A 23,314-nucleotide genomic window follows, 5' to 3' on the forward strand; every position below is an offset into this window, starting at 1 on the left:
TGAAAATACGACTTTCAACTGATCTCCATTCATTTTTAATACATTTTACATGAAAACAGCTTAAGTAGAAATATGGATCGAAAAGTGCTGTTGTTAATCTGTACTTTTGTCTTGTATTCCAGTGCAAATTATACAAATACAAAAGGAGTAAAAATACTTAAAAAAGAGCTTTTTTGTGAAACTGATCAAAATGAAATGAGTTTATGATTAAAACAAGAGCATATTTCAATTGTTTAACAGTTCAACGATCTACTTGCATACATAAATATAACTCAAATTGTCACCGACAATAAGTCTCTCTCGTTCTGTGTTCAGTCGTACCTGTTGTGAACTGAAGTCCAGAGAAGAGCAGAACAACACACAAGCACATCACGTCTGAAGCCATGTCTCTCCGTCTCTTCTTCCTCTGAAGGACAGTTGATGTGTCATCTCTAAAAAAAAGAAGAAGTAAAAGAGGTATTAATGCCATCACCACATCCTGAGAAGCTGTGGCTCTCTGTTAAAATGCTGACCGGAGAAAGAGGCAGTGCACATAGAACAGGATACATACACTCAGAAACACCTTTTCAGACAAACATCTTCTTTATTTGTCAAAAATGGCCAAAAAATATTACAGCGCTTGTTTGTAGAGCTGCACAATTTGGCCAAACATTTTGTTTTTATATATCAATATAACTAACAATAAGTACATTGATTATCATTACTAAATAAACACATTAAACAAAATAGGAAAGTACTACTGTAATAACAATATTTGACTATAATATACAAAATTGAACACAAAAATGCCAAAAATCTTTGTTGGATAACAGGTTTGTAAAGAAGCTCAAACATGCAAAACTAAATCACATGTGTGCTATGTGGAAAATTAATGAATTGCACGGACTTATTATTTTGTAGCACGTATGTATTTTGAATGCACTGTATTGTAAGTTGCTTTGGATAAAATTATCTTTTAAAAATGTACTTTTAAATGTAAATGCATCATTTAAGTCAGAAATATGGGATCAATGTACATCTGAGTAGCAAACGGTGCCATTGTTTTTGCAAATGTATCATCTTGAAACATACCATTAATCTAAAATAAAGCAAAACGAATAGCTTGCTTCTTGTTTCTTCAGAGAATCCACAAACTGATTTCATGGAGCTGTTAAATGAAGTAAAAAGGGCTCCTAAAGCAGGAGTGTATGAGTTTCTCTAGTGGCCAACAGATGAAACCTTTATTTTGTTCCTCTAGAGTTAGATATGATTATGCACCTTTAATACAAGCTTTCGATAGTGTGACAGAATGACTTTCAGCGTGTTTTTTTCATGATCTATCTCTAGAATGACTGCGATCAATGTGTGTTTAGGTCTGATTTTCTCTCCGTCGGGTCACTATCATTGTTTGGTGCCACTGTTTTCGTTTTTAACCTGTACAGGTGTGGAGACACTTACATTGATGACGTCACTTCCTGTCATGTGATCATCCCAGGTATTTATGATACGTGTCAGATATACGCAGAAGAGTGGGTAAATTCTCTGCATCTCACTTCTAGAGTGTTTGAAGAACAGAAACAGTGCTGTATTTATTTAGTCTAAACCAGTGCTTAATTTGTAAATTGCGAGGTCCGGGAACAAAGCGGGGGGTAACGGATCCGGATGTGATTACAGGAGGAAGAGGTAACGGAACACTCGCGCAGACACATTGCTGGACCAGTTTAAATGATTTTAAGAGCGTGGAAATGCATGGGAATGCCATGCGATTTTAAAACAACAATTTCCAGGACTAAAAACTTTTTGAAAAAGTTGTTGAATTGTATTTTTCAAATCTCTGTGTAAAAGAGTTATATTTAATCAGGTCCTAAATTTCTGGGTGTAGCTATATCGCATGGTTTTAATAATTCTCGGAGCTTTCAAGTTTCTAATGAGGGAAATTCCTGCATTAATTTAACATAGATTTGAATTATAAAATAAATCAACACAAACTATTAGATTAAATCTGTCATTCGAACCCAGTCTTCGAACTCTCTCGGAGCACGCTTTTCATTAGCGATGCACTAATGAAATTGATCATAATAGATCAATTCTCATATACTGGCGGTCCATTTACCCAAAACCAAAACAAAACCACATCGGTTCAGTTCACATGCAGACGTATAGCCCAAATCAACCAGACCACAGCAGATCTCGCTCTGACTCAGAAACTCAGAGATGTCACTGTGTCACAGTGCATGAAGACCCTCATGTTTATTCCACTCACGAGCCTTCTGAAAATCCACTGCAGGAAAAAAAAACTCAAAATCGTTTCATATATTATGGAAATCACCTGTTAATTGCATTATTGCAACATTATTGTCTGTACTAAAGCGACCGCGCTGCAATACAAGACTCACATTTCGATCGTGACAGCTGACAGAACTGTCACTTGACTAATCAGGTAATTGTTGCATTATAACAAAAATGTATAATTGGAACACCTTTTAAGTATTTTAAGTCATTTGGCACTCGCGCGCTCCTGTGTTCTGATTGGTCAACTAACATAGTTTTGATTGGTTGTTCTGCACACAACTTCACTCTAAACAATGCGTTAGCATCTTTTTGGGGTGAATTGTGTCTTATTCCTCTCACCACGAAGCAAAAGTAAAATAAAAAACTTGAACAGTCTCGCTGCTTTTTCTTCTGTGTGTGTGTATTCAAGCCGCGCGCTTCAGTTTGAATCTGAATAGCGTTCAGCGCGGGGGCGTGGTCACATTAGATATAATGAAGGGAGACGTGAAAAACAGGCATCGCGTTGTGGGGCAGGTCAGAGTTTTGTTTCTCCCAAGATGGTAGGCGGAGATTATTATGCAAAGTGTTCTAGTGATAGAGATGGGCAAAAGATTTGAAATATATATATATATATATATATATATATATATATATATATATATATATATATATATATATATATATATATATATATATATATATATATATATTTATAATGACTAGTTTCAGCGATTCAGAGTCGACTCCTTACTTTAGAAGCCAATAACTTTATAAATCGTGTACTTTTTGGTTTAATTACTTTGCACATTGTTTACACTGATGGACAGCTACATCATACACTGTAATACAGGTAATTTTTGATTTCCCATCTGTGTGGCTCTTTAAGCACTTGCACAGCAGGATATTTAAAACGTACAAAAGTATTTTGGCTAGATGGCAATAAATCTACTTCTCCAGTCTTCAAGCACACACAAAACAATAGCCTAAACAGACATAGTGTTTGAGTAAATAAAATGCTACTATTCAAACAGTTATTTGTTTACCCTTGCTTTGTGGATAAGCGGAGATCTGTCTCCTCCAGCTGTGCGCGCGCGTCAATCTGAGTGGAGGCGCGTGAAGTGACGAGATTTCGCAAGAGCTTGAGGATCCAATGGCGTTACGAAGTTTTACAAATTCATTTAAATACTTATCATTGGTTAAATATTTCGAATACCCTGTGTTTTAAAATAATAATAACGAATTATAATAGAGATATTAATTTTGGATAATTGTAACATTTTAAATAAACATTTTCCTATTATATTTTGCCTCCAGCTTCAAGTGATGAATACTGTCATCCTGTTCTGAAATAATTTATATATTCAGAAGCTAATCCGCAGATGGCACTCTCTTCACACGGAAACAATAACCGTATTTTCAACCAATACAGCTGATACTTTTAGACTCACCTTCATGAACTCACAAACACATGATATTTATTGTTTACTTGAGTTTTTACCTCACTTTTGAACGTATAAAGTTGTGAGATAAAAAAGCGCTTTTTTTATTCCTCGCAAAAAAAAAGGCGCGCAGCGAAACTCTGCTCCAACGATCTTTTTGAACTCGATTAAAAAAATAATAAATATAAACAACAAAACATTTTAATATGAATCATGTTATAAAATACTTTAAAACACTTACTATTAAAACACATCAATCTGGAGATATTTCCTTGTCTAAAATATTTGTCAAATAGGCTTAGGCTATTTATATCCACGAAAATGAAAAATGTGAAATATTTATGTACATACGTAAATATGGAGAGAAGAAGATATAATAATTCATATTCAATAGGCTACCCAAGATGTATATAGTCTAGTAATATCTTTATGATATAAGTTACCATGTTATTAGTAGCAATTTATATATGGTATTATAAACAATGTAGGCTACTTAGTATATTATAGCCTAAGGTTTGTATATAGGCTAGTTTTTTATATATACAACTTTAATAAACAAGCTATGTACAAAAAATATGTGTGTATATTTTTATGTTACTTTTCTAAATACATGACTATCTTTTATATTTCGTTATATAAACATGCACTGATGTGTTTTTAGAATAAATATAGGATACCACATCAGATATCTATTGGCTTATCTATGGCATAATATGTCGAAAAATCTGTTACACATAGACTACAATAACACACAGATAGGGCCTATATGGAATCTTGTTATAAAATGACAATGTTTCATATATGGATATTAGTGTACAGTTGTACATTGTAATTTATTTGTGAAAATTAATATTTCTATTCTCTGCATCCCTCTGTGTTTTTTATTTCAGTTCGGAAGATAACTGAGCCTTTAAATCTAACTTGTATCTGTTTTATGAGGCATAAATAGTCCTCACTTTAGATGAGCTCACAAAAATAGTTAACTGACAAACTGGTAAATGTTTTATAGCTACCTAAATTAATCATGAATTAGAGTAGGAATAAGTGTTAATAAAGCCTTTATTAACACACTGAGTACTTGTTACTATATGCCTGAATAATAAGATGTATAAATGTACATTCAAATAGTTTATTAATCACTTACTTACACTGTCCAAATGATCTCTTGAACCACTGACACCGGAGATATTATAATGCTTAATTTAGAAATGATAAATTGATCATTAATTATGAAACTATGTATTGAGCTTGTTATATACATGCTTATTAATGAAGAATAAAGCATTTATAGCTGTGTTTATAAACTGCTTACTAATGTCTATTAATGTTGGTACAATGCTTTATAAATGATGAATTAACTATTTACTGATGCTTAACTAATGATTCATAGCATGCAGTTATTATAAAGTGTTACTGTTTGTATTTGATATATTTTTAAACTGTATTCATCTGTATTATGTCTACTGTTAGTGTTTAATGTTATTTGTATGCACCAAGGGTTTGAAAGTAACACAATTTCGATTCTCTGTATGTATGTAGTGTACATGTGGAAGAATTGACAATAAAACAGACTTGACTTGACAATGCTTAATTATATTAGTTTAATACCAAATACTACAACAAAATGACATTTTAAAAATAATGTTTCGGTTTATCTTTTCATTACGATTATATATTATATACTTATAGATTATATATTATATGCAATATAATCAGCTAAAAATAAAAACAATATTTTACAAAAAAGTAAATTTCAACAATCAAAATGTGAAAAACCTACATTATAACTTATTTTATTTCAGAGAGAAATAAAATAGCATTTATCATTTTCATTTAGCTATACTGAAGTACCAAAACAACTAAAACTAATAACTAATAAATATTTAAAAATATATTTATTTTAGATATTTAAAAAATACTGCTATTAATAACAATAATAGCAAAACCACAAGAAAAACCATAAACAACATATAAAAATTCAAACATTCAAAATATCAATAAAAACTATAATAGTATCTTATTCATGCAAATATATAACTGAATAAACATTACTAAAATGTCTTCACAATGCAATTTTACATGGTCATGAAGACACAATTTAGTAATTACCAAGTACGGTTAAGAATTAGAAAATATAATTCATTTATAATACAACAAGAGTAAGTGGGAGTGAAAATGATAGAAAATGTGTATAGACAAAGGGAAAGTTTAAGAGAAACTATTTTTTGCCACAGAAAATAAAACGTTGTTGGTCACTGTGTGTGTTGAAAATGTGTGTGTTTTTATCTTTCTGCACACTCTTCAGTGTTTGTGTCCATCTGCGAGGATGTTTTGTCTCTAAGATGAACTGTAGACTAAAGTTGTGTACGTGTCATCCTGCAGAGATCACACACACACACACACACACACACACACACACACACACACACACACACACACACACACACACACACACACACACACACACACACACACATGTTAAACTCTCTCACTCATGATATGGTTATACATATGTTCAATGAATAGTTTACCTCATCGCTCTGGATCAGTCGGCTTCCTCTCCTTTGTTTCCTTGCTGTAAAATAAGAACAACTCCAGATATTTATTCTAGGTTTGCTTCATCTTGAACAGCCATCAGTGCAATCTAAAGCACAGCTGATGTTTCTCACAGTCCAGTGTGTGTGTTCAAACCTCTTTGGTTAAATCTCCGGTAGATGCATCCAGTCGCCAGCAGCAGCATCAGACAGATCAGAAATATCAGATAGTACAGATAATCGAGAGGATCTGAGAACACACGGGAAAAAATTCAGTTCACGATCACGAATGTCCTCATTTATGTTAACAGCATTGTCTCAATGTAACACTGTCAAGCTCAAAGAGAGTCATGTATCACTGAAATCATTTCAGTCTCATCTGAACTAATCTGAGGTGTTTTCACCTGTAAGAGTGAGATTGACGTGTCTGGATTGTTTGCCGTTGACTGAGCACACATACAGTCCTCGGTCAGTCTCGGTCAGGTTTGAGATGCGTAAGAAGAGATTATGAGGAGAATCTCTGATGGTCTGGAATCGTCCGTTGATCTCCTCAGCGTCTGAAACCAGCGTCTCATTCACAGCTGCTCGCTTCCATTCAAAGTGCTCCGGTCTGGTTTTGGGATCTTCACAGGAACATGGAAGAATCACGGATCCTCCTGGATGTGAGCTCTTGGTGATGTGATGTTTGGATAAAACACAGCCTGCAGGAAGATAAAGAGACTCAAGAAACACTGACTAAAACACACTGAACTTGAATCATTGAGTTGATTAAGAGTTTCACCTTTAACGATGAGTCTGGTGTCAGCGGATGTTTTGTTGTTAACTGTGCATCTGTAGGTGCCCTGGTCATCTTCGGTCAGGTTGGAGATCAACAGAGACAGATTTGATGGAGTCGTCTTGTGAAACGTGTGGACTCTGTCTTTATACCGCAGAGTTTGGCTGGACACTTCAGTCCCACTGGACTCTACATGGGTCCATCTGAAGTGCTTAGGATTGGTCTTTGGGTCTTTACATGAGCAGGACAGAAGCACAGAGTCACCCGTGTACTTGGTTTTAGGTTCCCGCTCAGTCTCTGGCAGTGTGCATCCTGTGAACAGTGTGAAACCTTTGTGTTACGGATACTTTTCTTTTGCAGGACACACTGAAGTACTGAATTCAGACAGATGGAGGAATATTTTGCAGGATGGATGAATAGTTTAACCCTTTTAACCATTTAGATATTCTACACATGGAACTTTGGTCTGAAAACCTGCAATAGTGCAAATTACATCGTTAACCTAACGACAAAAATATGTTCAAACAATGTTTTGCTAATCATTAATCAATTATCATTAAAATGTTATTTCTGACAGTTCTTTGAACAATCCAGTTTTTGGGGATTTTTTTTTGGGGGGGGTAACACCTTAAAATAAAACACACAAAAACAAAATCTACTTTGAGTGTAAACTAAATGAGCCGATGCTCATTGGCACACAATTATTATTATTACATCCAGCTGCAGCTGATCACAGCGTGAGTATAAGGAGGCAGCAGGTGCAATGCATCCCAGGTTTTCACTTCGGAGCCGAGCGACAACAATGTTCTGCTCCATACAGTGTCTTCAAGTGACTACGAGTTCAGTGCGCTCATGGAAGCTTCTGGTGTTAGTCTCCTCTGGCATCTCCGATCCAGCTGAGCAGCCAACAGAACATGCTGGGCCCTCTTCAAAGAGCGTACAACTGGTATCCTGCTGGACTAATTCAGATGACCAGATGTCGATCACTGCATCGGAGGGCGATATCATTACAAGGTCCTGCCCTTGAGGCTGTCCCTGTCTCGTTTCTTCACGAAAGCCACAGATGCAGATCTTGTTCCCTTCAGATAAAAGGGTGTTCGCATAATCAACTGTCTTGACAAATGGCGTATACTAGCACAGACTCGAGATCAGTTAGGTGAGCACAGGGACCTAGAGCTCCGGCACCTCAACCTGTCAGGTCTTCGGGTCAACTGGGAAAAGAGCAAACTCTTCCCAATGCAGAGGATCTATTTTCTTGGTATGGAATTGCATTCAGTTGAACAGACAGCACGCCTCAAAGAGGAACATGCGTGGGTTGGTGTTGACCTGCTTGAATTTGTTCAAGGGCAGGACGGCGGTTACACTGAAACTATTTCAGAGGCTCCTGGGGCATATGGCAGCTGCAGCATTACATCGCATCATACGGCATTTACATCATATGCTTTTGCATATGAGACCGCTTCAGTACTGGCTTCATGGCCTAGTCCAGAGGTGGGTGTGGAAGCATGGCACTCACCGGGTCATGCTGTGGTGTACACGGAGGCCTCCACCACCGGCTGGGGGCCACTTCCAACGGGCACGCAGGGTCGGATGTATGGACAGGCCCCCATATGCACTGGCACACAAGTTGTTTGCAGTAAGCTTTGGCTTGGACTATCTCAAAGAGTGCTTAAAAGACAAGCATGTGCTGGTCCAAATGGACAACACAGCTAACCGTTGCGTACATCAAATGACAAGATGAGATCTCTTACTGCCAGCTGTTTTACTCTCTGACCAAGGGAACATTCAGGTGACACAGCTGGCCTGCACAAGGATGTGTTTCCCCAGTGGGCCTGACACTGTGCAAGGTCGAGGGTAGACGAGGAGCAGGTCTTGCTTGTTTCTCCGTATTGACCCACACGGACATGGTTCCCCGAACTAGTGTTTCTCACAGCAGCTCCGCCCTGGTGGATTCCTCTGAGGAAGAATCTACTAACTGAGAGACAGGGTACCCTATGGCAGCCACATCCAGACCTTGAAGAAACTTCATGTCTGGTCCGTGGGCGGGACGCAGAGGTTCTAGTTGACCTACCCCTTCACCTATCCCAATTGGTCAGTCAATGATGTGACGATGAGAGGGACCGACTGAAAGGGAACGTCTTGGTTATGTATGGTATGCAATGCACCTGCTGCTTTTTTATACTCGCGCTGTGATCATCTGCAGCTCGATGCAATAATTCCAAGCCAATGTGCATTGGCTCATTTAGTTTAAACTCGAAGTATACTGGTCTATCAAACTGATATCCCAATTCATCGGTCATCTGATGTTACATAACCGAGAGGTTACTTTAACAAAAAAAAAAAGAAAAAGAAATAAAAATGATAATAGTAGCTCAATGATATTAAACTAATTCTAACTTAATACAAAAACAAATTATGCACAGCATCTTGTTGCAAGCAAAATTATTTGAATGCAATAATTAATTATTTCTTTACCTTTAACAGTGAGTCTGAAGCTCTTGTGTTGATTCTCTTTACTCCAGCAGGAATACAGTCCTTCATCTTCCTCAGTCAGGTTAGAGATCAGCAGAGAGAGGTTTCCTGACTTTATATCAAACATCTGAAATCTGCCCTGATAGAGTCGACTGAGTTCAGCAGAGTTAATGTTCAGGTTTATTTCTCTGGAGTTTGGTAATTTCCATTTGAACTCTGAATCTGGTTCATGACGGCCGTTACATTTGACCAAACAGGACAGAAACACAGATTCCCCTGAATATCTGCTGATCTCCACTGATCCTTCATTCCCTGATAAAGAACAACCTGCAGACACAAATCAGAAATATTTTGTTACTAAAACCTTAGGCCTTTTCTAATAATTTATAATTATAAACCCTATAAAATAAATGTTTTATGTAAAATATTATTTTCTTAAATACTCTGTTTTGTAAAGTATCTCACACTTTCCCAGTTGACTGACAGTAAGAATTAAAAAACTTTTTTGTATTACAAGTTTTCTGAAATGTTATATTTAAATATGCAAATGAAGCATTATCTAATTAACTATATATATATATATATATATATATATATATATATATATATATATATATATATATATATATATATATATATAAATATATATATATATATATACACACACACACAAACACACACACGCAAACAATATATAATCCTACTGGAGAAATGGATTGGAGTTGAAATCTACTCACAAATAGATAAAGTACAATAAAATCAACACTTAGAAGAAGAAACACTTTTTTAATGTTTTCTCTCCATTCGTTTGAAACAACACTTATGAAAAGCCAAATAACCCAAAATCTCAAAAGTGACCAATAAAAGTTTGTGAGGTCTCGTCTTAAGTGTCTTATGTTTGGTTTGTATTATTATGAAATCTAACATTCCTCACCTTCAACAATTAGATAAACATTGCTCATTTTGTCAGTCCCTGTTGTTTTACACAAGTACATTCCTGTGTCGTCTACATTGAGTCGAGTGATGGACAGCGAGAGATTCCCCTGAATCTGAACTCTGTCTTTGTATCGCTGACCCTTAATAGCGTCCAGAGGAGACACTGAGTAATGAAGAGTGTGGGTCTGAGAATCACCAATCCACCACTGGACTTCAGTGAGATGTGAGTTTATATCCCTGCAGGGCAGCAGCACAGACTCTCCTGGAGAACACATGATGTGTGGTAACACTACTGCACAGCCTACAAAAACACAAAACATCTGCTGAAACATCTGTATTTCTCTGTGCAAATATGATCATCATCTCGTTTTTTACAGAACAAATATCTGAATATTCTTAAACCACAAATGTCAATGTGTGCTCTAAATGTAAATGTCTAATGCTGTGTTTGTACTCAGACGTTGAAAATACAGTATTTGTGGACATGATTCGGTGTTATCTGCAAACTGCCACTTTTTATGTGTTTTTAATCAAGTGGTATTGCAACGGATTGTTTTCTGGCCTGTATCCTGGAACACAATTAGTTGTGTCTGAAAATACGACTTTCAACTGATCTCCATTCATTTTTAATACATTTTACTTGAAAACAGCTTAAGTGGAAATATGGATCGAAAAGTGCTGTTGTTAATCTGTACTTTTGTCTTGTATTCCAGTGCAAATTATACAAATACAAAAGGAGTAAAAATACTTAAAAAAGGGTTTTTTTTGTGAAACTGATCAAAATTAAATAAGTTTATGATTAAAACAAGAGCATATTTCAATTGTTTAACAGTTCAACAATCTACTTGCATACATAAATATAACTCAAATTGTCACTGACAATAAGTCTCTCTCGTTCTGTTGTTCAGTCGTACCTGTTGTGAACTGAAGTCCAGAGAAGAGCAGAACAACACACAAGCACATCACGTCTGAAGCCATGTCTCTCCGTCTCTTCTTCCTCTGAAGGACAGTTGATGTTTCATCTCTAAAAAAAGAAGAAGTAAAAGAGATATTTATATTAATTCCATCACCACATCCTGAGAAGCTGTGGCTCTCTGTTAAAATGCTGACCGGAGAAAGAGGCAGTGCACATAGAACAGGATACATACACTCAGAAACAGCTTTTCAGACAAACATTTTCTTTATTTGTCAAAAATGCCCAAAAAATACTACAGCGCTTGTTTGTAGAGCTGCACAATTTGGCCAAACATTTTGTTTTTATATATCAATATAACTAACAATAAGTACATTGATTATCATTACTAAATAAACACATTAAACAAAATAAGAAAGTACTACTGTAATAACAATATTTGACTATAATATACAAAACTGAAAACAAAAATGCCAAAAATCTTTGTTGGATAACAGGTTTGTAAAGAAGCTCAAACATGCAAAACTAAATCACATGTGTGCTATGTGGAAAATTAATTAATTGCACGGACTTATTATTTTGTAGCACGTGTGTATTTTGAATGCACTGTACTGTAAGTTGCTTTGTATAAAATTATCTTTTAAAAATGTACTTTTAAATGTAAATGCATCATTTAAGTCAGAAATATGGGATCAATGTACATCTGAGTAGCAAACGGTGCCATTGTTTTTGCAAATGTATCATAATCTTGAAACACACCATTAATCTAAAATAAAGCAAAACGAATAGCTTGCTTCTTGTTTCTTCAGAGAATCCACAAACTGATTTCATGGAGCTGTTAAATGAAGTACAAAGGGCTCCTAAAGCAGGAGTGTATGAGTTTCTCTAGTGGCCAACAGATGAAACCTTTATTTTGTTCCTAGAGTTAGATATGATTATGCACCTTTAATACAAGCTTTCAATAGTGTGACAGAATGACTTCAGCGTTTTTTTCATGATCTATCTCTAGAATGACTGCGATCAATGTGTGTTTAGGTCTGATTTTCTCTCCATTGGGTCATATCATTGTTTGGTGCCACTGTTTTCGTTTTTAACTTGTACAGGTGTGGAGACACTCACATTGATGACGTCACTTCCTGTCATGTGATAATCCCAGGTATTTAGGATACGTGTCAGATATATGCAGAAGAGTGGGTAAATTCTCTGCATCTCACTTCTAGAGTATTTGAAGAACAGAAACAGTGCTGTATTTATTTAGTCTAAACCAGTAAATTATTTGTAAATTGCGAGGTCCGGGAACAAAGCGGGGTAACGGATCCGGATGTGATTACAGGAGGAAGAGGTAACGGAACACTCGCGCAGACACATTGCTGGACCAGTTTAAGTGATTTTAAGAGCGTGGAAATGCATGGGAATGTCATGCGATTTTAAAACAACAATTTCCAGGACTAAAAACTTTTTGAAAAAGTTGTTGAATTTTATTTTTCAAATCTCTGTGTAAAAGAGTTATATTTAATCAGGTCCTAAATTTCTGGGTGTAGCTATATCGCATGGTTTTAATAATTCTCATAGCTTTCTAGTTTCTAATGAGGGAAATTCCTGCATTAATTTAACATAGATTTGAATTATAAAATAAATCAACACAAACTATTAGATTAAATCTGTCATTCGAACCCAGTCTTCGAACTCTCTCGGAGCACGCTTTTCATTAGCGATGCACTAATGAAATTGATCAAAATAGATCAATTTTCATATACTGGCGGTCCATTTACCCAAAACCAAAACAAAACCACATCGGTTCAGTTCACATGCAGACGTATAGCCCAAATCAACCAGACCACAGCAGATCTCGCTCTGACTCAGAAACTCAGAGATGTCACTGTGTCACAGTGCATGAAGACCCTCATGTTTATTCCACTCACGAGCCTTCTGAAAATCCACTGCAGGAAAAAAAAACTCAAAATCGTTTCATATATTATGGAAATCACCTGTTAATTGCATTATTGCAACATTATTGTCTGTACTAAAGCGACCTGCGTGCGCTGCAATACAAGACTCACATTTCGATCGTGACAGCTGACAGAACTGTCACTTGACTAATCAGGTAATTGTTGCATTATAACAAAAATGTATAATTGGAACACCTTTTAAGTATTTTAAGTCATTTGGCACTCGCGCGCTCCTGTGTTCTGATTGGTCAACTAACATAGTTTTGATTGGTTGTTCTGCACACAACTTCACTCTAAACAATGCATTAGCATCTTTTTGGGGTGAATTATGTCTTATTCCTCTCACCACGAAGCAAAAGTAAAATAAAAAACTTGAACAGTCTCGCTGCTTTTTCTTCTGTGTGTGTGTATTCAAGCCGCGCGCTTCAGTTTGAATCTGAATAGCGCGTTCAGCGCGGGGGCGTGGTCACATTAGATATAATGAAGGGAGACGTGAAAAACAGACATGGCGTTGTTTTCATATGGATTACTTTATCACAGAATATCTGTTAGCAGCACTTGTTACACTTCATTTTAATGACTGATAAGACGCTTGGGAGAAAACAAAGTCAGAGTTTTGTTTCTCCCAAGACGGTATGCAAAGTGTTCTAGTGATAGAGATGGGCAAAAGATTTGAAATCTATATATATATATATATATATATATATATATATATATATATATATATATATATATATATATATATATATGTGTGTGTTATAACGACTAGTTTCAGCGATTCAGAGTCGACTCCTTACTTTAGAAGCCAATAACTTTATAAATCGTGTACTTTTTGGTTTAATTACTTTGCACATTGTTTACACTGATGGACAGCTACATCATACACTGTAATACAGGTAATTTTTGATTTCCCATCTGTGTGGCTCTTTAAGCACTTGCACAGCAGGATATTTAAAACTTACAAAAGTATTTTGGCTAGATGGCAATAAATCTACTTCTCCAGTCTTCAAGCACACACAAAACAATAGCCTAAACAGACATAGTGTTTGAGTAAATAAAATGCTACTATTCAAACAGTTATTTGTTTACCCTTGCTTTGTGGATAAGCGGAGATCTGTCTCCTCCAGCTGTGCGCACGCGTCAATCTGAGTGGAGGCGCGTGAAGTGACGAGATTTCGCAAGAGCTTGAGGATCCAATGGCGTTACGAAGTTTTACAAACTCATTTAAATACTTATCATTGGTTAAATATTTCGAATACCCTGTTTTTTAAAATAATAATAACGAATTATAATAGAGATATTAATTTTGGATAATTTTAACATTTTAAATAAACATTTTCCTATTATATTTTGCCTCCAGCTTCAAGTGATGAATACTGTCATCCTGTTCTGAAATAATGTATATATTCAGAAGCTAATCCGCAGATGGCACTCTCTTCACACGGAAACAATAACCGTATTTCAACCAATACAGCTGATCCTTTTAGACTGACCTTCATGAACTCACAAACACATGATATTTATTGTTTACTTGAGTTTTACCTCACTTTTGAACTTATAAAGTTGTGAGAGAAAAATGCGCGCTTTGTTTATTCCTCGCAAAAAAAAGGCGCGCAGCGAAACTGCTCCAACGGTCTTTTTGAACTCGATTAAAAAAAATATATATATATAAACAACAAAACATTTTAATATGAATCGTGTTATAAAATACTTTAAAACACTTACTATTAAAACACATCAATCTGGAGATATTTCCTTGTCTAAAATATTTGTCAAATAGGCTTAGGCTATTTATATCCACGAAAATGAAAAATGTGAAATATTTATGTACATACGTAAATATGGAGAGAAGAAGATATAATAATTCATATTCAATAGGCTACCCAAGATGTATATAGTCTAGTAATATCTTTCTGATATAACTTCCCATGTTATTAGTAGCAATTTATATATGGTATTATAAACAATGTAGGCTACTTAGTATATTATAGCCTAAGGTTTGTATATAGGGTAGTTTTTTATATATACAACTTTAATAAACAAGCTATGTACAAAAAAATGTGTGTATATTTTTATGTTACTTTTGTAAGTACATGACTATCTTTTATATTTCGTTATATAAACATGCACTGATGTGTTTTTTGAATAAATATAGGATACCACATCAGATATCTATTGGCTTATCTATGGCATAATATGTCGAAAAATCTGTTACACATAGACTACAATAACACACAGATAGGGCCTATATGGAATCTTGTTATAAAATGACAATGTTTCATATATGGATATTAGTGTACAGTTGTACAGTGTAATTTATTTGTGAAAATAAATATTTCTATTCTCTGCATCCCTCTGTGTTTTTTATTTCAGTTCGGAAGATAACTGAGCCTTTAAATCTAACTTGTATCTGTTTTATGAGGCATAAATAGTCCTCACTTTAGATGAGCTCACAAAAATAGTTAACTGACAAACTGGTAAATGTTTTATAGCTACCTAAATTAATCATGAATTAGAGTAGGAATAAGCGTTAATAAAGCCTTTATTAACACACTGAGTACTTGTTACTATATGCCTGAATAATAAGATGTATAAATGTACATTCAAATAGTTTATTAATCACTTACTTATACTGTCCAAATGAGCTCTTGAACCACTGACAACTCCTTACTAACTGATATGTAAATATTATAATGCTTAATTTAGAAATGATAAATTGATCATTAATTATGAAACTATGTATTAAGCTTGTTATATACATGCTTATTAATGAAGAATAAAGCATTTATAGCTGTGTTTATAAACTGCTTACTAATGTCTATTAATGTTGGTACAATGCTTTATAAATGATGAATTAACTATTTACTGATGCTTAACTAATGATTCATAGCATGCAGTTATTATAAAGTGTTACTGGTTGTATTTGATATATTTTTAAACTGTATTCATCTGTATTATGTCTACTGTTAGTGTATAGTGTTATTTGTATGCACCAAGGGTTTGAAAGTTACACAATTTCGATTCTCTGTATGTATGTACTGTACATGTGGAAGAATTGACAATAAAACAGACTTGACTTGACAATGCTTAATTATATTAGTTTAATACCAAATACTACAACAAAATGACATTTTAAAAATAATGTTTCGGTTTATCTTTTCATTACGATTATATATTATATACTTATATATTATATATTATATGCAATATAATCAGCTAAAAATAAAAACATATTTTACAAAAAAGTAAATTTCAACAATCAAAATGTGAAAAACCTACATTATAACTTATTTTATTTCAGAGAGAAATAAAATAGCATTTATCATTTTCATTTAGCTATACTGAAGTACCAAAACAACTAAAACTAATAACTAATAAATATTAAAAAATATATTTATTTTAGATATTTAAAAAAATACTGCTATTAATAACAATAATAGCAAAACCACAAGAAAAACCATAAACAACATATAAAAATTCAAACATTCAAAATATCAATAAAAACTATAATAGTATCTTATTCATGCAAATATATAACTGAATAAACATTACTAAAATGTCTTCACAATGCAATTTTACATGGTCATGAAGACACAATTTAGTAATTACCAAGTACGGTTAAGAATTAGAAAATATAATTCTTTTATTATACAGCTAGAGTAAGTGGGAGTGAAAATGATAGAAAATGTGTATAGACAAAGGGAAAGTTTAAGAGAAACTATTTTTTGCCACAGAAAATAAAACGTTGTTGGTCACTGTGTGTGTTGAAAATATGTGTGTTTTTATCTTTCTGCACACTCTTCAGTGTTTGTGTTCATCTGCGAGGATGTTTTGTCTCTAAGATGAACTGTAGACTAAAGTTGTGTACGTGTCATCCTGCAGAGATCACACACACACACACACACACACACACATGTTGAACTCTCTCACTCATGATATGTTTATACATATGTTCAATGAATAGTTTACCTCATCGCTCTGGATCAGTCGGCTTCCTCTCCTTTGTTTCCTTGCTGTAAAATAAGAACAACTCCAGATATTCATTCTAGGTTTGCTTCATCTTGAACAGCCATCAGTGCAATCTAAAGCACAGCTGATGTTTCTCACAGTCCAGTGTGTGTGTTCAAACCTCTTTGGTTAAATCTCCGGTAGATGCATCCAGTCGCCAGCAGCAGCATCAGACAGATCAGAAATATCAGATAGTACTGATAATCGAGAGGATTTATAACAGCAGAATCTGAGAACACACGGAAAAAATTCAGTTCACGATCACGAATGTCCTCATTTATGTTAACAGCAATGTCTCAATGTAACACTGTCAAGCTCAAAGAGAGTCATGTATCACTGAAATCATTTCAGTCTCATCTGAACTAATCTGAGGTGTTTTCACCTGTAAGAGTGAGATTGACGTGTCTGGATTGTTTGCCATTGACTGAGCACACATACAGTCCTCGGTCAGTCTCGGTCAGGTTTGAGATGCGTAAGAAGAGATTATGAGGAGAATCTCTGATGGTCTGGAATCGGCCGTTGATCTCCTCAGCGTCTGAAACCAGCGTCTCATTCACAGCTGCTCGCTTCCATTCAAAGTGCTCCGGTCTGGTTTTGGGATCTTCACAGGAACATGGAAGAATCACGGATCCTCCTGGATGTGAGCTCTTGGTGATGTGATGTTTGGATAAAACACAGCCTGCAGGATGACGGAGAGACTCAAGAAACACTGACTAAAACACACTGAACTTGAATCATTGAGTTGATTAAGAGTTTCACCTTTAACGATGAGTCTGGTGTCAGCGGATGTTTTGTTGTTAACTGTGCATCTGTAAGTGCCCTGGTCATCTTCAGTCAGGTTGGAGATCAACAGAGACAGATTTGATGGAGTCGTCTTGTGAAACGTGTGGACTCTGTCTTTATACCGCAGAGTTTGACTGGACACTTCAGTCCCACTGGACTCTACATGGGTCCATCTGAAGTGCTTAGGATTGGTGTTTGGGTCTTTACATGAGCAGGACAGAAGCACAGAGTCACCCTTGTACTTGGTTTTAGGTTCCCGCTCAGTCTCTGGCAGTGTGCATCCTGTGAACAGTGTGAAACCTTTGTGTTATGGATACTTTTCTTTTGCAGGACACACTGAAGTACTGAATTCAGACAGATGGAGGAATATTTTGAAGGATGGATGAATAGTTTAACCCTTTTAACCATTTAGATATTCTACACATGGAACTTTGGTCTGAAAACCTGCAATAGTGCAAATTACATCGTTAACCTAACGACAAAAATATGTTCAAACAATGTTTTGCTAATCATTAATCAATTATCATTAAAATGTTATTTCTGACAGTTCTTTGAACAATCCAGTTTTTGGGGATTTTTTTTTGGGGGGGGTAACACCTTAAAATAAAACACACAAAAACAAAATCTACTTTGAGTGTAAACTAAATGAGCCAATGCTCATTGGCACACAATTATTATTATTACATCCAGCTGCAGCTGATCACAGCGTGAGTATAAGGAGGCAGCAGGTGCAATGCATCCCAGGTTTTCACTTCGGAGCCGAGCGACAACAATGTTCTGCTCCATACAGTGTCTTCAAGTGACTACGAGTTCAGTGCGCTCAGGGAAGCTTCTGGTGTTAGTCTCCTCTGCCACCTCCGATCCAGCTGAGCAGCCAACAGAACATGCTGGGCCCTCTTCAAAGAGCGTACAACTGGTATCCTGCTGGACTAATTCAGATGACCAGATGTCGATCACTGCATCGGAGGGAGATATCATTACAAGGTCCTGCTCTTGAGGCTGTCCCTGTCTCGTTTCTTCACGAAAGCCACAGATGCAGATCTTGTTCCCTTCAGATAAAAGGTGTTCGCATAATCAACTGTCTTGACAAATGGCTTATACTAGCACAGACTCGAGATCAGTTGTGCGAGCACAGGGACCTAGTGCTCCGGCACCTCAACCTGTCAGGTCTTCGGGTCAACTGGGAAAAGAGCAAACTCTTCCCAATGCAGAGGATCTATTTTCTTGGTATGGAATTGCATTCAGTTGAAGAGACAGCACGCCTCAAAGAGGAACATGCGTGGGTTGGTGTTGACCTGCTTGAATTTGTTCAAGGGCAGGACGGTGGTCACACTGAAACTATTTCAGAGGCTCCTGGGGCATATGGCAGCTGCAGCATTACATCGCATCATACGGCATTTTACATCATATGCTTTTGCATATGAGACCGCTTCAGTACTGGCTTCATGGCCTAGTCCAGAGGTGGGTGTGGAAGCATGGCACTCACCGGGTCGTGCTGTGGTGTACACGGAGGCCTCCACCACCGGCTGGGGGCCACTTCCAACGGGCACGCAGGGTCGGATGTATGGACAGGCCCCCATATGCACTGGCACACAAGTTGTTTGCAGTAAGCTTTGGCTTGGACTATCTCAAAGAGTGCTTAAAAGACAAGCATGTGCTGGTCCAAATGCACAACACAGCTAACCGTTGCGTACATCAAATGACAAGATGAGATCTCTTACTGCCAGCTGTTTTACTCTCTGACCAAGGGAACATTCAGGTGACACAGCTGGCCTGCACAAGGATGTGTTTCCCCAGTGGGCCTGACACTGTGCAAGGTCGAGGGTAGACGAGGAGCAGGTCTTGCTTGTTTCTCTGTATTGACCCACACGGACATGGTTCCCCGAACTAGTGTTTCTCACAGCAGCTCCGCCCTGGTGGATTCCTCTGAGGAAGAATCTACTAACTGAGAGACAGGGTACCCTATGGCAGCCACATCCAGACCTTGAAGAACATCGTGTCTGGTCCGTGGGCGGGACGCAGAGGTTCTAGTTGACCTACCCCTTCACCTATCCAATTGGTCAGTCAATGATGTGACGATGAGAGGGACCGAGTGAAAGGGAACGTCTTGGTTATGTATGGTATGCAATGCACCTGCTGCTTTTTTATACTCGCGCTGTGATCATCTGCAGCTCGATGCAATAATTCCAAGCCAATGTGCATTGGCTCATTTAGTTTAAACTCGAAGTATACTGGTCTATCAAACTGATATCCCAATTCATCGGTCATCTGATGTTACGTATGTAACCGAGAGGTTACTTTAACAAAAAAAAAAAAGAAAAAGAAATAAAAATTATAATAGTAGCTCAATGATATTAAACTAATTCTAACTTAATACAAAAACAAATTATGCAAAGCATCCTGTTGAATGCAATAATTAATTATTTCTTTACCTTTAACAGTGAGTGTGAAGTTCTTGTGTTGATTCTCTTTACTCCAGCAGGAATACAGTCCTTCATCTTCCTCAGTCAGGTTAGAGATCAGCAGAGAGAGGTTTCCTGACTTTATATCAAACATCTGAAATCTGCCCTGATAGAGTCGACTGAGTTCAGCAGAGTTAATGTTCAGGTTTTATTTCTCTGGAGTTTGGTAATTTCCATCTGAACTCTGAATCTGGTTCATGACGGCCGTTACATTTGACCAAACAGGACAGAAACACAGATCCCCTGAATATCTGCTGATCTCCACTGATCCTTCATTCCCTGATAAAGAACAACCTGCAGAAACAAAACAGAAACATCCTTCTCATTATATATATCATTGATAATATAATGTATCTGACATTACAACACTGTTAAAATACTTTGCTGGTTCGATTTAAACTATACGCTTCATCCACTTTAACACACCAAACAGTCATGAAAACTTGTGTTATTTACATGAATGTGTAATAAATAATAAAAGTAAGAACACACACACACACACACACACAAGCACACAAAGTAACAGACACACACTAAAACATTTTTTACTATGGCCATTTTTTTTTACTATTAATTCATAATTTATAAACACTATAAAATAAATTTTATGTAAAATATTATATTTCTTCATACTCTGTTTTGTATAGTAGCTATCTCACACTTTAAGAGTTTAAAAACTTTTTTGTATTACAAGTTTTCTGAAATGTTATATTTAAATATGCAAATGAAACATTATCTAATCAACTGTAGTAATTTACAATAATTTGCACAAATCTGAACATTCAATGAAGCCAAAAGTTTTCAAAATTCAGTAGCATTTTCTCTTTTTATCAGTCCATACACACACCACACACACACACACACACACATATATATATATATTATATATATATATTAGGGGTGTAACGGTTCACAAAATTCACGGTTTCGGTTCGATACGATACACTTGATGTCACGGTTCGGTTCGGTTCGGTTCGATACGTTTTAGATACAGCAAAATGTAAAAACATCTCAACTTTTCAAGAATGCCGCAAGCGCACCGCGGTCATGTGACAAGAACAACCCAATCAGCTTCATCTTTCCGTAACAACGTTGAGAGCTCAGCCAAGATGAAGGAACAGCTGATTATAGTTGTATATGGATTGCAATTTTGAAATAAATTCAGTAGCAGAGCTACTGCAAGCGATTTTTTAGAGCTGGCAAATCCATTTATCCTTCGCTGAAATTTCCGCGTCTCATGGAGAGAGCACGTCATTGTTGCTTTAGCAAAGACAGAGCCTCATGAGCGCTTCTGCCCGAGCCGCTTTGGAAAGGAGGAGAAAGACGCGCTTAGCGTTTCCCATGCGTTTTTAGGCACGATATGTGAACGGCCCCTAAGGCGCCTCGCTCACTCAGCACGCGCTGAAGGCTCGTTTGCAAAATGTCTAATGCATTTAACAGACCAGAATATAAGATCCTAAAATAACCAACAGGTCTGGTGTTTGGGTTGGATTCCCTGTAAGCTATAGTGTCTAAATGCTGCAGGATAGTTTGCTGCGTGCATGTTTCTCCTTTTTTTCGTCTTTCCCAGATAGTACTGACGCATATATCCCAGATATGTCCCGCTGTTTTTTTTTTTTGTTTTTTTTTTGTAATCCCGCTGGTGTACCCTGTCATGTTGCAGATGCGTACATACCGTTGTTTTTTTATCCACCACTCTCTTGCCATCACCATTATAGCTAAAGGGATGGTGCACCCAAACACCAGAACCTGTTGGTTATTGGAGGATCTTCTCATTTCTAGTCTGTTAAACGCATTGGCCTATTTTGCAACGAGCCTTCAGCGCGTACTGAGTGAGCGAGCGCCTGCTGAGTAGCCTAACATAAACATATAAGATGGTGTTTTTTCTTCTTCGGGAGTGTCAGGTGGGGCGTTGCCTGTTACGTTGTTTGGGTTATTGGGCTACCTTGTTGAAACGCATATCATTATATTTCTTTCTCTCTCTTTTTTTTTTCAAATATAAATTAATTACTCCAACGAACCGTTCGGTATACATAATACGTACCGCGTACCGAACCGAAAGCGTCGTACCGAACGGTTCAATACGAATACGCGTATCGTTACACCCCTAATATATATATATATATATATATTATATATATACACATTACACACAGTGTGTACGGAAACTATTCAGACCCCCTTACATTTTTCACTCTTTGTTATATTGCAGCCATTTGCTAAAATCATTTAAGTAATTTTTTTCCTCATTAATGTACACACAGCACCCCATATTGACAGAAAAAAACGGAATTGTTGACATTTTTGCACATGTATTAAAAAAGAAAGACTATATTACAAATATCATGTGGTCCTAAGTATTCAGACCCTTTGCTCAGTATTTAGAAGAAGCACCCTTTTGATCTCATACAGCCATGAGTCTTTTTGGGAAAGATGCAATAACCAGGATTTTCCACACCTGGATTTGGGGATCCTCTGCCATTCCTCCTCACAGATCCTCTCTAGTTCTGTCAGGTTGGATGGTAAACGTTGGTGGACAGCCATTTTCAGGTCTCTCCAGAGATGCTCAACTGGGTTTAAGTCAGGGCTCTGGCTCGGCCATTCAAGAACAGTCACGGAGTTGTTGTGCCACTCCTTCGTTATTTTAGCGGTGTGCTTAGGGTCATTGTCTTGTTGGAAGGTGAACCTTCGGCCCAGTCTGAGGTCCTGAGCACTCTGAAGAAGGTTTTTTGTCCAGGATATCCCTGCACTTGACCGCATTCATCTTTCCCTCGATTGCAACCGCTTTGTCCT

General features: G+C 36.5%; 1 protein-coding gene across 1 annotated transcript; it reads right to left on the reverse strand.

Moving 5' to 3' along the window:
* Nucleotides 1-320: 320 nt before the first annotated feature.
* Nucleotides 321-17,466, reverse strand: LOC113077288 (carcinoembryonic antigen-related cell adhesion molecule 5-like). Its single transcript, XM_026249705.1, has 10 exons — nt 17,398-17,466; nt 17,238-17,281; nt 11,321-11,430; nt 10,405-10,707; nt 9,474-9,797; nt 7,005-7,310; nt 6,628-6,924; nt 6,381-6,473; nt 6,221-6,264; nt 321-431 (listed from the first exon to the last, which is right to left on the reverse strand). The coding sequence occupies exons 2-10, from the start codon at nt 17,240-17,242 to the stop codon at nt 426-428; spliced, it is 1,488 nt and encodes a 495-aa protein (XP_026105490.1). The 5' UTR covers nt 17,243-17,281; nt 17,398-17,466; the 3' UTR covers nt 321-425.
* Between the last annotated feature and the right edge of the window lie 5,848 nt (nt 17,467-23,314).

Source organism: Carassius auratus, unplaced genomic scaffold (genome assembly GCF_003368295.1).
Source record: "Carassius auratus strain Wakin unplaced genomic scaffold, ASM336829v1 scaf_tig00022090, whole genome shotgun sequence".
NCBI lineage: Eukaryota > Metazoa > Chordata > Actinopteri > Cypriniformes > Cyprinidae > Carassius > Carassius auratus.

Coding starts and splice junctions, on each gene's coding strand:
- LOC113077288 (XM_026249705.1), bottom strand. Junction 6,474..6,627: donor CGTCAATCTCACTCTTACAG/GTGAAAACACCT, acceptor GTGTGTTCTCAG/ATCCTCTCGATTATCTGTAC. Junction 6,265..6,380: donor CCGGAGATTTAACCAAAGAG/GTTTGAACACAC, acceptor CTTATTTTACAG/CAAGGAAACAAAGGAGAGGA.